The 12,749-nt window shown below is 44.5% G+C and overlaps 2 protein-coding genes across 2 annotated transcripts; both read right to left on the minus strand.

Moving 5' to 3' along the window:
* Positions 1-156: 156 nt before the first annotated feature.
* On the minus strand, positions 157-12,549 carry TXNDC12 (thioredoxin domain containing 12). The gene is made up of 7 exons (XM_035332870.1): positions 12,277-12,549; positions 10,266-10,326; positions 4,361-4,413; positions 3,586-3,659; positions 2,980-3,049; positions 2,807-2,890; positions 157-2,365 (listed from the first exon to the last, which is right to left on the minus strand). The coding sequence occupies exons 1-7, from the start codon at positions 12,362-12,364 to the stop codon at positions 2,286-2,288; spliced, it is 510 nt and encodes a 169-aa protein (XP_035188761.1). The 5' UTR covers positions 12,365-12,549; the 3' UTR covers positions 157-2,285.
* On the minus strand, positions 6,350-8,808 carry KTI12 (KTI12 chromatin associated homolog). Its single transcript, XM_035332871.1, has one exon. It carries the CDS (start codon positions 8,311-8,313, stop codon positions 7,600-7,602), a length of 714 nt encoding a protein of 237 aa, XP_035188762.1. The 5' UTR covers positions 8,314-8,808; the 3' UTR covers positions 6,350-7,599.
* Positions 12,550-12,749: the final 200 nt, after the last annotated feature.

Genomic DNA, 12,749 nt, shown 5'->3' on the forward strand with positions numbered 1-12,749 from the left:
CAAAGCTGTACCCTGCTATTCTGCATAAGATTGTTTTTCATAATTATTATCTGTTGAATCATATCCCAGATGAGCAAGCGGAGTCCTCCCCCTGGTGGCACACAGAAAAACACATAGAGATGAGTTTTTACAGTTAATCTAAGGCTATAAAGGAAGTAAGGAGCATCAGACAGGACCTGTTTTTTATTAGGTCAACTGATACATCTGGGAAAAAAAATACAATTTTGCAGAACACAAATAATTTTTCAGGACTTACACAGAATTATTTACTTTGGAGGCTGATACAACTTTAGAACAGTTGCTGAGTTCAATTTGACAATTTATTAGACAATTTGCAAGAGGAGCAGAGTATAAAACTTGTATAATAACTTTTAGTAGCTGAACAGGGTAATTGCAATGTGCAATAATCCCATTATCTCCACTGAGTCCTTGTCTTTTAGTACTCAATTGAGTATTACTGTCTAAAATCCCTTTAAGGCAGAATGGTCTGGAAAGTAAAATTCATACCACCACTAACAGTAAAAATGGACTCAGTAGGCATGTTGGTTTTATTCTATCCAACAATTTTCCGCAACTAACATCCTCAGGTAGCTTTTAAAAATTATCTGTAGAAAATTATCTCTCTGCTTTTGTTATTGGAAGTTATGGCAAATGCCTCTTGGACAGGATTTTTTCCTTTACATGACTATTTCAGTGGATGAGGGGAGAGCAGTGGGTGTTATTTATACTGGCTTTACTAAGTCTAAGACTAAGACTTTCTTTTTTTTTTAAGACTTTAGAAAGGCTTTTGACTGTCTCCCATAGCATTCTCATAGACAAACTGAAGCACAGGCTATGTAAACGGCAGTGAGGTGGACTGAAACTGATAGAACTGCTGGGCTCAAAGGGTTTGGTTGCTAGTGGAGTAAGCAAGGGGTGAACACTTCAACTTCTCCATTAGCAACCTGCATGGACAGATGGATCGCACGCTTGGGAAGCTGGCAGATGATACGAAGCTGGGGAGAGCAGTTGATAACCAGACACTTGTAGTGCCATTCAGAAAGACCTCAACAGGCTGGAAAAAGAGGCAGAGAGGACTATCAGGAAGCTCAACATGTGGAAATGCAAAGTTCTTCCCCTGGGAGGAACAACCCACGAATCAGTACTGCCTGGGGGCCAACAGGCTGGAGAGCAGCTTCGCAGGAGGGGATGTGGGGGTCCAGGTGGAGAACAAGTTGAACATGAACCAATGATGCACCCTTACCAGCAGGTAAAGAGAGGGAATTTTTCCCCTCTATTTTTCTTTTCAGTTCCAGTAGACAAACACTAGGTATAACTTTGACCTCAACAATATTTGTTAGTGTTAAGAATGGCTGAATTACAATTACATGAAAAGCAACTGTTGTATTTTAATTATATAAAAGAGAAACCTTCTTCAGCTGTGACATTCAACACTAATAACCACTGCAACATAAACACAAATATATTCCCCAGTCTTTATGAATGGAAAACTATGCCCTTCATCAAAAAACACTGTCTGCATGCTTATGTTTAAAAAGGTTTAATTTTTCACCCTGGTACAAAAATACAGTACAATGTGATGGCAAGGCATTAGCCAAAAACATTCAAAGAATAAAAGGGGATTCCCCATAATGCTTCATCATAACCCACCTTCACTCAGTAAGACAATCAAAAGGTAAGTTCAGTTTCTGCCCAAAGGCAAATAAGGATGAATCACACAGAGTTTTACATAAAAATATGTTTGCAGAGCTAGTAATTTTACATGCTACTTGGACGATGATGAAATTTACTCTACTTGGCTTAGTGGCAGAATTTATGGTTTGGGATGTCTAGAAAACACCTGGCCCAGGACCATGTCCCATTCATATGAATCCCCAATAAAACAATGGGATCACACAATAATACCAGTGAGAAAAGAGGGATCCAACCCTGATTAAGTGTAAAAATGTTGGCTACTTCTAGTTATTCCAGTCACACTGTTTGTCTTCAAATTAATGTTTTGCCCTACACACCTCCCTTTTAACACCAATATTAGTGGTTGCTCAAACACATGAATTGATGTGTTTGCACATTATCTAGTTGCAAAAAATCATTACAGTACACACAGCCAGGCAGAGGAGGAGATAACACTGAAAGTGATGCATGTGTGTGAGCTCCAAACAGGGTTTAACCTAACATTGTTGACAGGAGAATTATGTCCCTCCAGTGTATCTACATTCTTGGTCTGTTTAATCATTGCCTTTTAGAGTTTTGAAGTGATAGGAAAGCGTCATTCAGTGTATTCATTATAGTTCATCTCCCAGGTGTTTTTGTTTGAAAGCATCACCTGTGAGCTTCTCTTGGGCCTCCTTCATCCCTTGGACAACTGAAAGATCAGACAGAGAGAGATCAACTATTAATCTAAAGACAAAAACTTCAAGATGTCCTGGTAATGAACGTATTTTAAATCAACACAGAGTTATATGTGTACACAGAATGTAAATCTACAAAACAACCCAAGGGAAAAACAAACAAACAAACAAAAAATAGGCCTGTGCTCTTCTCCCAACAATTTGTGAATTGGATGATTTTCCGTGTGACAAATGGAGGCAGCTTCGGTCTTAGAGACATTATGGTAGGTATTAAGGCGAATTATGATTCTGAACGTGGTTCCTCAAAGCACAGACAGTCACTCTGTGTAAGAGCTCCTAGTTATGCTGTGATGTAGCATTTTTCTCCACTCAAAAGTGAAGGGGTTGTCCTTCACGCAGGACACACCCAGAGCTCCACCTTTGTAAAAGTACACTTCAAATTATTTTTCACATACCTTGATCAGCGTTGGTATAGAAATATTTGTAGCTGGGGTTTCCTTTCTCATTTATGATTTCTGGGTGAACTTTTCCACTGGGGTCTAAGAAACAAGAAATCAAATATGAAATTTAGGTGGCAACAGTAAGAACATGACCCTCTGAGTGGATACAAAAGCTGTGAATATCTTACCCATGAAAAGGATTCTAGGAATGTAACCTCCATCAGGACTAAAGGCTTCATCCTTTGGCTCTTCATCATCCTATCAAAGCAAGACAGAAAAGAGGGAATGTATTAGCAAGGTAACTAACAAAACACAGTACTCGTTTTAAAGAAACAAGCTATTGCCTTCAGATTCAATTTACCCTGAACAGACAATAGGTACTGCACTATCTTCCACTTTTAAAGAAAATAAGGTTATTTCCACCTGAACAAGTATAATTTGTGAAAGTAATCTTTTTTTTTTCTTTCCTGTCAATTAACATTAAACACTGTTTCAGCTTAAGAATGTTTATTACATCAGGACGGAATGAATACAAATTTCTTTACACTGGCAACAGACTGATACACAGCACAAATTGTTACAGAGATAAGGGCAGTCAGGTTTATAAACACAATTAATATAACTATGCTGAAAAAAAAATATTAAAAACAATTAGCTACATCAATTATCCTGCATACATACTCAGGAGTGCAAGGTTAGGATAAAGACAAAAAAACAGATGCAACCAGTTAATGAGGATTCCAAATACTTAATTACTAAGCAGTAACATGGATACAAATCAGAGCGTAGCCTACCTCAAGGTTGACCATAACAAAATTATGGGCAAGTTCAGAGATCTCCTTAGATTCAGCAAACTTTGGCTTCAAAGCTAATTAAGGAGGGAGAGAGAGACAGGGAGAGATGTGTAAATATGGAAAATATTTCAAGTTTTCAGGTCAACATCAAAATCTCTACTCCATTCCTGCATCCAGAGCTAGTAATTTTCAATGAATAGTAGGTAAATGGAATATATGTATCAAGCTATTCAAGCCAGGCTCAGAAGAGGCAGTAACTGAAGCAATCCCTGCTGAGCTGCCACATCATGAAGCCTGGCCAACAGACATACACACTCAGTTTAGAACCAATGGAACAGAAGCAAAAAGCTTGATGTAAACCATTTCTTACTCAGCTAGTTCAGCCTCGGTCTAGTCATTATGACTAGCGTCCTTTGTGACGCCGAAAGAGAAAAAGCCTCACCTTCTAAAAACACCAGCCGAAAGTAAGAGCAACTTAAGGGCAATCTCTTAATTCTCAGAGATAGTTCCTTCTCTCCCATTTTTATAGCAAAGTGCAGGAAAAACTGCAGCCACTACAGACGTGCAGCATTTCATGTTACTTTGCTGGCATTCAGGCATGGCTGGCTTTTGGCAGCACTAACAGGTAAAGCAGTGTGATATTGCACCGCTCCAGATGAAATATAAGGACAGCTAACTGCATTTTGAATGCAAAGTGCATGTTTCTCATGTTACTCAATTTGCATACAAAAGTTCATTAGAAATTTCACCAAGCTTTAGTGTTAAATACACTCACCTTTGCAAGCTCCACACCAAGACTTGTGGATGATAACCATAAGAGGCAAACCACTTCAAAAAAGAAAAAGAAAAAAGTCAAATAAAGCTTACAGCCAAGCCTCTCAACTATTACTTTATTACTTCTAAATTCTATTACTTGTACATTTTAACAGTCAAGCCTTCTACAAAGGCTATATGTAACAGAAAATATGGAGATGCAGAGAGATTCATCTGCGTTTGTAGGTTTTGCTGTCTTGCAAGAAGTTTTCCAATCTTAAACACACGTCAAAATAATTTAATAGAAATGCCAACCAATGACTCTTGTGGAGTAGGAGACTTTCTTTTTGGATGGTTTGCTGTCGTTAGTTCAGACATGCATAGAAGCATAATTGGTCATGTGTTTTTTTTTTTTAAAAAGGCAAGCATTAGTCACACCAGCTACGTAAGAGATTTCAGAGAAGATTTGCACAGCCACTTAAGACAATGCAGGGGGTGACAGTCATCCATCCATCCATCCCTCTCCCCGTTATGGTCTGCATGTTTCAGACACTTCTTTCTGTAGCCTCCCAAGATCAAGATCTGGGATCACTGAGCAATAATCAAACACAGTAACCTGGAAAACTCGTCAGCTTCCAGGCTAGTTTGCCACGTGCTGGTATGCTGAAACAAGTGTGAGAAGTGCCAGGACCAAGAAGGAGGGGGGTCTGTGTGGAACTGCAGCCTAAATAAAATACAAGGTAGAAGGACCAAAGTGAAGAGCCTAAGTTCACTGTAGAATGAATATAAAGAAATGCTTTTTACAGGACAACTCAGAGTATTAAGGTCAGCGTATCAAGTACATCATGTGAATATTATTCTCCATCTCTCTTCCCAAAGTCTTCACTTGACCTTCACTACCTACACTACCTGGAGGTTGATTCCATTGCCTATGTCTCATTTAACCTTGTTCTAAAAAATCCCCTTAGCATTTTGCCTTCTGACGAATTCAAGCTTAACAAGTTTGAATTCTCTAAGCTCCTTTGTAATGCATTCTGGCTGCATTATGTGATTAGACAAAGAGGCATTAAACACAAAGAATTTCACATATTTCCTGTTGTAAATGCTGGTGATTCAATTAATCCACCACTTCACTGCTCTCAATAACATATCTTGACTATTTTACATGAAGTTTATGTTTCTAACCAAAAAAAAGTGACACACTTATAGGTGATTTTTATTGCTGTTGAACACATTTAGGTGGCACAACATCTATCTCCACACTTTTTGTATGTGGAAGTCCTTAAAAACACTTCTCAAACAGCTGAACTAGTGAAAGCAGACTAGCACAATAAACTACAAAAGACTAAGAACAAGGAATTGGCAATCTCATCCTTTTTCTCTTACCGTTAATTCCCTTTAGCTATGGAAGAATATCCAAGGGAAGCTAGTAATAGTGATATAGCTTTCAAAATAGTAAGAACAACCTAAAATTAGGCAAAGGAAAAGAAGGAATCTAGAAAGGTACACAGAGAACATACTATATAGATACTTCTTTAAGGTAACACTAAGTAAACACCACTGTGAACAATGGCAAATAATGACTAGCAATTCTGAAGGACAAGTTTTTCTTCAGCTGCAGATTGGTATGAAAAGAAATCCCTACCAGCTTTAAGTTACAGCTTTCAGTAATGCGTGGAGAGGAATGAAGTAATGTTTGGAACAGTTCAAACAGAAGCCTGGCATTTATAACTAAGCAATTGCTGTCATCTTCTTTACATAGGACTTTATTTGCAGTAAGGAGCAAGAATACACATTTCCCTGGTAAAGCTCATATTACATCTGTGCCTTCTCCCTGATGACTAAAATATCCTTTTTTTTCCAGTTTTTATACAGTCCAGCATGATTTTGCTCCTTCCTCAAGATGAGGCTGATTTAAGTCTGGAAAATATGCATTGTCCTTATCATCAAGGATCTTCATGTCAGAAGAGTTACCAGAAACACATGATCCTTGGTACTGCACCACAGTGTGTTTTTTTTTTTTTTTTTTAAGGGAGATTTTCAATGCAGATTTTAAATGCAACTGCTCAGAGTCTTGGAATACAAACTCTCAGCCGGACATAACTCACAAAAGTTCTAAAGATACTGCATGTGTTTCCTCAGCTTTATTCTCTTTGAGAGATAAATTAATTTTATTTACATCAAAACATTTTTGTAGTCATTTCTCAGTTCTGAAATGCCTAAGTCCATTTAACAACTGGTATGCCAGATATGCCAAGCACAGCAAATCAAGGAAGTAACCCTTCTTGCCCCACTTCACCATTTCCTCCCAGGTAACACTATACAATTAAAAACAGAACCCAACAATATTTATTTAAATGAGGGATGAAGCACCCACCAGAACGTGAAAAGTCTATCTAAGCCATATATGTAGTACAGCAAAGACTGAATTAGTTGAAACTAATTACAAAAATGAGTTACCCAGTCACAGCCAGTACAGACTTAGGGAGAGTTTCACCTAGAGCAGACACTGCCATTTTAGTTCATCCTTCTTAGAAGAGCACGAGAGCACTCACTCTGAAACAATTAGTGTTTTTAAAAGCATTTAATGATGACCTTGCACAGAAAAGCCATAGCAAGTTATTTTGATAAAACAGTCCCACGGGTAAATTAAATCTACTCCATTTAAGGCACGTTTTATTCGTTTTATTGTTAAACCTGAAATAGAGAGGTTTAAGTTGGCTAAGCCAGCACCCTTCTGTTGTGCTAAGTTCACAAATCTATCTCCTAGGTTCAATAGGATTTTTTTGAAGTTGTATCCTAAGAATACAGCCTGTTTCAGTCTGGGAACTGAAGTCCTTTCTGCAGTTTAACGTATCTGGAGACAGCCTTGGAAAAGCAATCTTCTTATTCACAACATACACACAGCCAATGCAGAGGGGAGAAGTTTTCCTTATGGTCTCTATCTTCAGGCTCTGACATTCAGACACTACTTGATTATTGGGTTGTAGGTCTCCATAGGAGACTTCACTTGCTTGGGGATGCAACAAGGTCTCTTCTTGGAAAAACACACGTGGGGAGAAGGCGGTGGGGACGGTGGCAGGAGAGCCTCCCTAGGGATCCTCTTAGCGGTACAGCGTCAGCAGCTGCTGCAGGGCCATTTTCCCAGAGCTGCTGCTGCCATGTGTCACGATATGCAGCAGGCGGGCCACAAGCTCCTCGGGTCCGTGGCTGGGAGGCATACTCTTGCTGCTGGCAGCGCTTTGGCCCGGGGCCTCATCTTCACTGGATGCTGCGGCTCAGGTACTGCAGGAACATGCTGGCCAGCTGGGGCAGGTTTTCATCGCTGGGCTGCATCTTGGTGTAGCTGATGAACTGCCTGCGCAGTCGGCTCAGCTCGGCCATGCCGACGGGCCGGGTGAGCACCAGCCCTTCCACCACCCCGGGGACGCGCACCGCCTCCCCGGGCAGCACCCCGCTCCTCTGGGCGGCCACCACGGCGGCCACCACGTCCTGCGTGGCTCGGTCGAGGCGGTGCAGGAACTCGCACGACTGCAGAGGCTGGCTGCGGGTGGCCCGGTGCGGCGGCGGCGGGGTGCTGTCGAAGAGGGCGGCTCGGATCTCGTCCAGGGGCAGCGGCTCCTCGCCCCGCACGGTGAAGAGAGGCCGGTCCCAGCGGTTGCGGGGGTCCGGGGCCTCGAAGGACGGCTCGGCGGGGCCGGCGGCGCAGTGCAGGAGGCAGAGCGGCGTGCCCGCCTGCCGCGCCGCGCAGTACAGCTCGTAGCGGCCGCTCCGCAGCTCGTTGCCCGCGTCCACGATCACCACGTCCCGCCGGCTCAGCCGCCGCTCCACCTCGGCCCGCAGCGCCGCCCGGCCGCCCTCCGCCTCGGTCACGACGTGCGCCCGCCGCTCCGGGCCGTCCAGCGCCTCCCGCAGCTCCGCCGCCCGCCGGCTCTTGCCGCTGCCCGGCGGCCCGCACAGCACCACCAGCGGCATCCTCCCCTCAGCGCCCGCCGCGCCGCCATCCTGACCCGGACGGGGCTGCGACTGCTTCCGCTGGGCTCCGGCCCGTCGCCATGGAGACACGGCCTGAGACCGGCCCCGGGGCGCCGCCACAGGGGGCACCCGTGCGGGCCCCCTCACAGGGTGGCGGCGTGGGGAGCCAGGAGGCTGCCCCTGGCACTGTGACACCGAAATCGCCACACAGCCCCCGGCACTGTGACACCGAAATTACCACGCAGCCCCTGGCTCAGTGACACTGAAATCACCACACGGCCCGTGGTACGGAGACACCGAAATCACCACACAGCCCCAGATATGGTGCCACCGATTTGCAAAGCGTTTTGTTAAAAAGCGCGATCGCATTGGAGTTAGCTTTGAGAACGAGGCGCTTTCAGGAAATCAGAATCACAGAATGACTACGGGTGGAAGGGACCTTAAAGATCACCCAGTTCCAAGCCCTTGCCACGGACAGGGACACCACCCACTGTATCAGGTTGCCCAGGGCCTCGTCCAACCTGGTCTTGAACACCTCCAAGGACAGGGCATCCACAACCTCTCTGGGCAGCCCTCTGAGTGAAGAATTTCCTCCTAACATCTAATCCAAATCTCCCCTCTTTTAGTTTAAAACCATTCTCCCTTGTCCTGTCATTATATGACTGAGCAAAGAGCCGCTCTCCACCTCTTTATAAGCCCCCTTTAGGTATTGAAAAGCTGCAGTAAGGTCACCCCTGAGCCTTCTCTTCTTTAGGTTGAACAGCTCCAGCTCTCTCAGCCTTTCTTCATAGGAGAACTGCATGAAATTTCTCCATCTCCACAATAACCTGTAGCCTATGTAGACACCCTTTCTAGGACCTCCAAGACATCCAGGGAGTGCTATTTACAGAACCAGATTTGAAGTCTTGAAACTTCCTGTACTATTGTCCCCAATACATCTTGCTGCAAAACAGATAATTTCATGTAATTTTCATCAGCAACCCTAAGGTCAGGCTGCTGACCTCCATCAAGCGAGCAGGTCTGTGTTTCTGGCAAGGAAAAACAAGTGTGCATCACGTCCATCGCTGCCCAGGGGGGATTTTGAGCACAAATGCTCATCCTGCCTAAGCACTCTCTCCTTTATCTGTGCCATTAAAAAACTTCCTCTGCTTTGTTGCAAAGTAACACTCCAATTGTTCCTGCAAATACTAAAATTGTCTATTTTTTGTACTTGTATATCAAATGAATGCTAAAATATCCAGTTATAAACATTTGCTAGACTTCTGAACTGTACTATCTGTGTTAATATCACTAGACCTTGCACAGTGAGTGGAAATCAACAGGTGGATCAGTTTGAGAGCAAAATTCAATTAAACTACAAACCTGGAAAGCATAAGGAATTCCCACTAATGTCAACATTGTGAGATCTAGGTTATAAATTTTAAAATGTAAGTAGAATTTATAAGCATATAAATTTCTTCCTCACCTTTTAACAAGAAGGAACTCTGAGAAAAATATGTCAAAACATCATTTTTTAAATCTTTTCATAGAGACAGTGGTATTACATAATTTAACCTAGAGAAGGTTCTACTTAAACAGCTTATCAGTTCACTACAGTTTAAAACTTCATTTTGCGGACAGTAACAAAAGTTGTCTTATGTCTAGGTCTCAAATCTACACAGGTGCATCCACTTTGATGGAAACTATCAGCACTGCTGAGTTCAAGGGGACTGAGTACCACTAACGCACGAGTTTGTGGGTTTGGGATCCCTATCTTTACTGTGACAAATGCTCAAAAAATATTTTTGTTTCAAAGACATGATAGAACTTCAATAATTTAATTCCACATCTGAACAGTCTCCTAAACCACCTTTATATTAGTTAATAATTAGTATTTTCTGTAGTTCAATTTAGGATTGATACAGAATCTTGACAGACTTTTAAAGCCACTTATTTAAAACTAGGTAACATACCTGGCCGCTGCCTCTTTCTTCCCATCTTCTAGTGTTCTCCAATGAATATGATCTCCAAAACCTGCCAGAGAGAAAGGTTTATAAATTCTGCATAGTTTAACATATCATCAGAGGAAAACAGTCCAACCCTTTGAACATTTTCAACTCATTATATAATCTTTTTTACAGGAAATTATAATCCCAGTCCTGGGAAGACTTCTGTGAATACTTGCAACTACACGGTCTTACAAGGAATCCCACTGAAATTAATTAACAAAAACAAACCACAGAGTCATGAATATTTACACATATGCAAAGGACACCAAAATTCCCCGAGCAGAGATTAAAACTGAAGTGCCTTCTGATTATTCCCCATTCTTCCTTGATCTGTGAACATTTATTAACTGATTACTGACAAATTAAACATGTCACCATCTGCCTTCCTAAATCCCACTGAATGTGAACTAGCACAAAATAACTAGGCCTTAAAAATACCTAGGCCAATAAATGATAATTAATTGCTCTAAAACTATTACGTTAAATACTACCATTGATGATAATTATCACCCAAGAGTAAGAAAGAACCCCGTTATGCAGATTGCTGAATGTTACAGTGACTGAACAACGCAGGAAATATTCCACCCAACAAGCAGATAACAAGACTTGTTGTGTCTCGTCTGTTGAGATAAACCAAACAAGCCCATGTCAACAATGGTAAAACCGGGACTGCCATTTTTTTCACCCTGTGCAGAGGTCTCATTGCTCCAGTAATGCAGGGCAGTGCTGAAAGAGCAAACATCAGCCTTGGCATGCCCCTTCCCCTCTCTGAGGATCACTCAAAAACCCCCAATGCCTGGGACAGGTTGTAACCTCACTGAGGGGGCAGATTTGGGGAGCTACATGGGGACCGGGAGTCATAGGCTGCCCATCGCTGACACAACGGCAAGTGGACAGTCTCCAGTAGACACCTGCAGCAAAGCAGCTGGTGAAAGCCGAGCACAGGGCCAGCAGAGCCTCCTTCAGCATCCAGGAAGTTTGAACTGCTGGCACGGTATCTTTATCACCTTAGCTTATCTCCCAATACGAACTGCCATGACCATACATGATGCAACACATCAAATATTTAGTCGTGCTAATAGGAAGGCGGAGATGCCTCCTCCATGTCCGCACACACGTATCCATGGCAGTCAGCCGCAGACACGAGGCTATGTTCGTACTTGCTGAAGGCGGCGGAGCTAAAAGCTGTTGGGTTAGCAGAAGTCATGTTTACTCAGAATATTGACACATCAGGTATTGCAAAGGCCAACGTGTTCAAACACGGGAAATCTTCTATTGTTCTAAGCAAGAAAGCGCCTTTTTTAAACTAAAAATCTGTCTGTGACGACCTTCAGTCTGTTTTTAAAAGCATTACGCGAAACATTACAGCGAGTTTATTTTGAATGAAAGTCGATTAACCGCAGAATGAAAGTTTGCCAATCCCGATACGGAAATCATGGGGGCTCGCACCACAAGGCCCTGCAGTCCGCGATCCGGCCGCGTTACCACAGCGCTGTGAGATTCACCCGTGGGGCAGCCCGCCCAGGGTCAAGCTCGGGTCCCTGGCGAGCCAGCCGTTAACCACGGCAATTAATTACACGGGGAGGGAAGGCGAGGAGCGGCCAGGCAGCAGGGAAGCCGGGGAAGTGCCATTCATCGCCTGCCAAGAGCCAGCAGCGGGGCCGCCGCGCACCTCAGCGGCCGGAGCGGGGACGCCGAGGGGCTGCGCTGCATGAGAGAGGGGCAGCCCCCAGCAGCTTGGGTGGAACTGGAAAAAAAAAAAAATCTGCAACGGCAAAGACCGCGTAAAGGCCGCCTTGTACCGAAGGGCAGCACCTCCCTCAGCCGCAGTGAGCTGTGGAGGCAGCGTCGGCGAGTCGGGGTACCCAGCCCGGTCCCCTCCCCCCGGTCCCCTTCCAGCCTCGCCGCCGAGACCCCCGCAATGCCGGCAATGCCGGCAGGTGAGAGGAAAGCGCGAAGGAAACGTTTGCCTGACCCTTTCCGAGCCCTTCGGAGGCGGCTGCGGAGGCCGCCAGCAGCAGGCACAGGCAGAAGACGAAGACAGCCGCGGGCTGAGCCTTCATGGCGGCGGCGGCACCCCCAGGGCGGACCCTGAATCTCCGAGACGCGGTCGGACCGGCTCCGGTGATCTTTTTCGTTTCTTTTTTTTTTTCTTTTTCTTTTCTTTTTTTTTTTTTTTTTTTTTTTTGAAAGCCAGGAAGTGATGAGAGACGGATGTGGGCGGTGCTGCCGTTCCTTCTCGGCTGGAAAGCACAGGGGGAGGCGAGGGGGTGGGGGCTGCTCCTCGGGCCCATCCAGCCCGGTGTCTTGCGGGCAGGCAGCCGGGGCCCCGGGGCAGGGTCCCGTTGGGCAGGCCGGGGCCCCAGCAACCCGTAATCGGAACCGAGCAGCCTCGGTGGGAGCAGGACCGGGGGGGCCCGGGGGGGGCCGCGGGGGGGGCTCTCGACT

This window comes from Oxyura jamaicensis, chromosome 8, assembly GCF_011077185.1.
Source record: "Oxyura jamaicensis isolate SHBP4307 breed ruddy duck chromosome 8, BPBGC_Ojam_1.0, whole genome shotgun sequence".
NCBI classification, from domain to species: domain Eukaryota; kingdom Metazoa; phylum Chordata; class Aves; order Anseriformes; family Anatidae; genus Oxyura; species Oxyura jamaicensis.